This window comes from Triticum dicoccoides, chromosome 5A (genome assembly GCF_002162155.2).
Source record: "Triticum dicoccoides isolate Atlit2015 ecotype Zavitan chromosome 5A, WEW_v2.0, whole genome shotgun sequence".
Lineage (NCBI taxonomy): Eukaryota > Viridiplantae > Streptophyta > Magnoliopsida > Poales > Poaceae > Triticum > Triticum dicoccoides.
The window spans coordinates 303,576,206-303,579,230 of record NC_041388.1 but is presented as its reverse complement, the minus strand read 5'-3'; the positions used below and the strand labels follow the sequence as shown (position 1 = coordinate 303,579,230).

The window sequence follows — 3,025 nt, the reverse complement described above, 5'->3', positions numbered from 1 at the left end:
AGCCGGCGGCGGCCACGCCGCATCTCGACAGGGAAGTGCATGAGAAGAGAGAAAGGGAATGGGCTCGATCTGAAACCACGAGACAACGTGGCGCACGAGCGATCCGACTCATTTTCCAAGAATAAGAAATCAGTTGGTTGAATCTAGCAGGCCTAAAATCGCGGCTATGGCAGTCCCCTATTTGCCTGTGAGCAAGGGTTTAAGCCCGCATAGATTTCAAAAAAAGAAATCAAAACCGCATAAACCACACGAGTGTTCTTTGCTGACTATCGTTGTGACTGGCTTCGCGCAAGTCCCTGATCGGGGACACCGTCACCAAGAGCACTGCCGTATCCTCGTCTTGGAAGACTATTTGTAGGAGCGAGTAAGCAGAAGGGCTCGAAATTTAAATAGAAATCACTTCCCTTATGTGGCGTTTGTAGCAACTATAGTCGTAGGCTGGGCTTTCAGCTGGTACCGTGTAAACATAGCAATTCATTGACAGCAAGCCCACCGCTATGCTTAGTTACCTGCCTCTCCAAAACTGATCACATATCACGACGTCTTATGTTCGGTTACCTGCAGTTCCTGAGCTCCATGGATGAAGCACCGCAATGACGAAAGGTTCGGTTACCTGCAGTTCCTGATCTCCATGGATGAAGCACCGCAATGACGAAAGAACAGTAAAGATGAGCTCCACATTGGTTGCAACCACGACCGAGAAGCAGACTCATCGCCGTATAGACAAAGCATATATCAGCGTACGAAGAAGATACGTTGATTAAAACAACTAGACATTAGAAGTAAATTATGTCATAAGTCGTGACATAAAATTAACAGATTCTCACAATAGCCACTCATAGCACACACACAAGCGAGTGGTCCAACTATTTTCAGCTAGGCAAACTAGCTAGATGACTTGGTACAACTACAACAACAGCGGAAGGTTAAAAGCTAGGGATAGTGTTAGGGAAGAGCCATTGTAGCTCTCCCCCATTAGTGGATATAAGGTACCTGGTACTGCACCGGGTAGCCATTACCGTAGTACGGCGTGTGGGCGGGTGAGATGGTGTAGGGAGCCGCGTTCATCATCGTAGGGTGGTGGTGGGCCTCGGCGCCGTACACAAACTGCCTTTCGTAAGGGTATGGGTGCCTCTCTGGTGTTGCCTGGTAGAAGCTCTTCTCGGGGAAGCTGGTGACACGGGGTGCATAGAGCAATCCGTTGGCACGCGGCCTCTTGGACTGTGGCTTGGCGGCTTCGACAGCCCTCCTCTTGTCTGCCTTGGCCTTCTCCAGCTGAATCACCCTTTTCTGAAGTGGGTCCACCGGATATTGCTCCTCCAGTTTGTGCTCCTCGACGCACTTGATCACAGCTTTCAGTGCAGACAGCTCACGCTCATTCATCTCATTCTGAAAAGGGAATGGCTGTTATCCAACAGATTGTATCAAGTGTACTAGATAGATGCAGATAACATGTTTACACACATATGCCGACATGAAAAGGCCAATGGGCAACCCAACCGCTCTAGAAAGTTTATATATAATATTCAGTGCCAAACAGCGAAAAGCAACAGGCAACTAATTTTATATTGCTTAAGATATCCCTCCTGAAATCAGGTGAATGGATAAATTTCACCTCTGTGCATCATCAAATCCAATACTGATCTATTTAAGGACTACTTTAAGTAAAGTATTAATTGAATTTCGAACCACTACACCACTAATAACTTAAAATCACAGGATGCAAACAATCGAGGAGCTCCCTGACAATCTGAACCATAGAAGCCTAACAGCAAAAAGTTTGTATATTATTCAGTGTCATACAGCGAAAAGCAAGAGGCAACTAACTTTATATTGCTTGCAAGCTAAGATATCCCTCTATTATTCTACTTCTCCACAACCTACCTCAAGCTCCTGACATCAGGTGAATGGACAATTTTCACCTCTGTGCGTCATCAAATCCAATACAGATCTATTTAAGGACTACTTATAAGTAAACAATAATACAATTTTGAACCACTACACCACTAACAACTTGAAATCACTGGATGCAAACAGATAGAAGGTAGTTAGTAACAGATGTCTGGTAATAGTAATTACTCCCTCCATTCCCAAATATTTGTCTTCCTAGCGATTTCAACAAATGACCACATACGAAGCAAAATGAGTGAATCTACACTCTAAAATATGTCTACATACATTCGTATGTTGTAACCATTTGAAATGTCTAGAAAGACAAATATTTGGGAACGGAGGGAGTAGATCTCTAATAAAGCCAAAAGTGCAAGTGGCTTTGTCTCATCATAGAACAATTAAGCAAGATGAAAACAAAGCCCTTCCCTTACAAATAAACTGACGGTATCTGCGTAGCACAGCTATTTAAAAATATCCTGAGTAACATAGCATGATGGGTGAGCAACTTTGGTTAGATAGCAGAATTGTTAATCAGACTTCAAAAGGAAGAAAACACAAAAAAATAACCCATGTCCACTTCAATAATTGGTGATTTGGTGGAAGTGCAGGCACAGTTTATTGTATTATTGCAGCAAAAAAATGCATGATAGACATCATTTGCTTTTGCTGAAATAGCTAGAAGCACACCTGTGCTCCAGGAGACATTTTTCCATTCTTGGCATGTGACACCTTCTTGACCTCCCTCAGATATGCTTTCAGCAATTGCACTGGCTCAAACTGTTCAGTGAGTCCAAACGCGTAGGCCAAGTTAATTGCATCAATTGGTCTTGCACTATCCACCAGAACTCCAATGACACCTGTCCTCAAGAAACACTATAAGTGAATCAATTATTGTCAAGAAAAAAACATCATAAATGAGAAAAGGCAAATAGCATAAGAGACATAGAAAAACCCTAAGAAAATGAACAGTTAAGACAAGGGCTCAGAGGGAAAGACAAACAAATGCTGATCCCATCAAACAGATGCAAGATTAGAGTGACTGTTTGCACAACATACATTTACCAATCAAATACATAAATATGATAAGGAAATGCTTCAGGGTACATAATCTGTAACACAATACAACAACAGC

The 3,025-nt window shown here is 42.8% G+C and overlaps 1 protein-coding gene across 1 annotated transcript in view; it reads right to left on the bottom strand.

Annotated features, from left to right (window-relative positions):
- Positions 1–756: 756 nt before the first annotated feature.
- The window catches only part of LOC119301138 (FRIGIDA-like protein 3), a 5,155-nt gene continuing 2,886 nt past the window's right edge, over positions 757–3,025 (bottom strand). Inside the window, exons 3-4 of the mRNA XM_037578042.1 lie at positions 2,581–2,750; positions 757–1,389 (exon numbers count right to left, since the gene is read on the bottom strand). Coding sequence (XP_037433939.1) covers positions 976–1,389; positions 2,581–2,750 — 584 coding nt within the window. The 3' untranslated portion in view covers positions 757–975. The remainder of the gene's footprint in view (positions 1,390–2,580; positions 2,751–3,025) is intronic.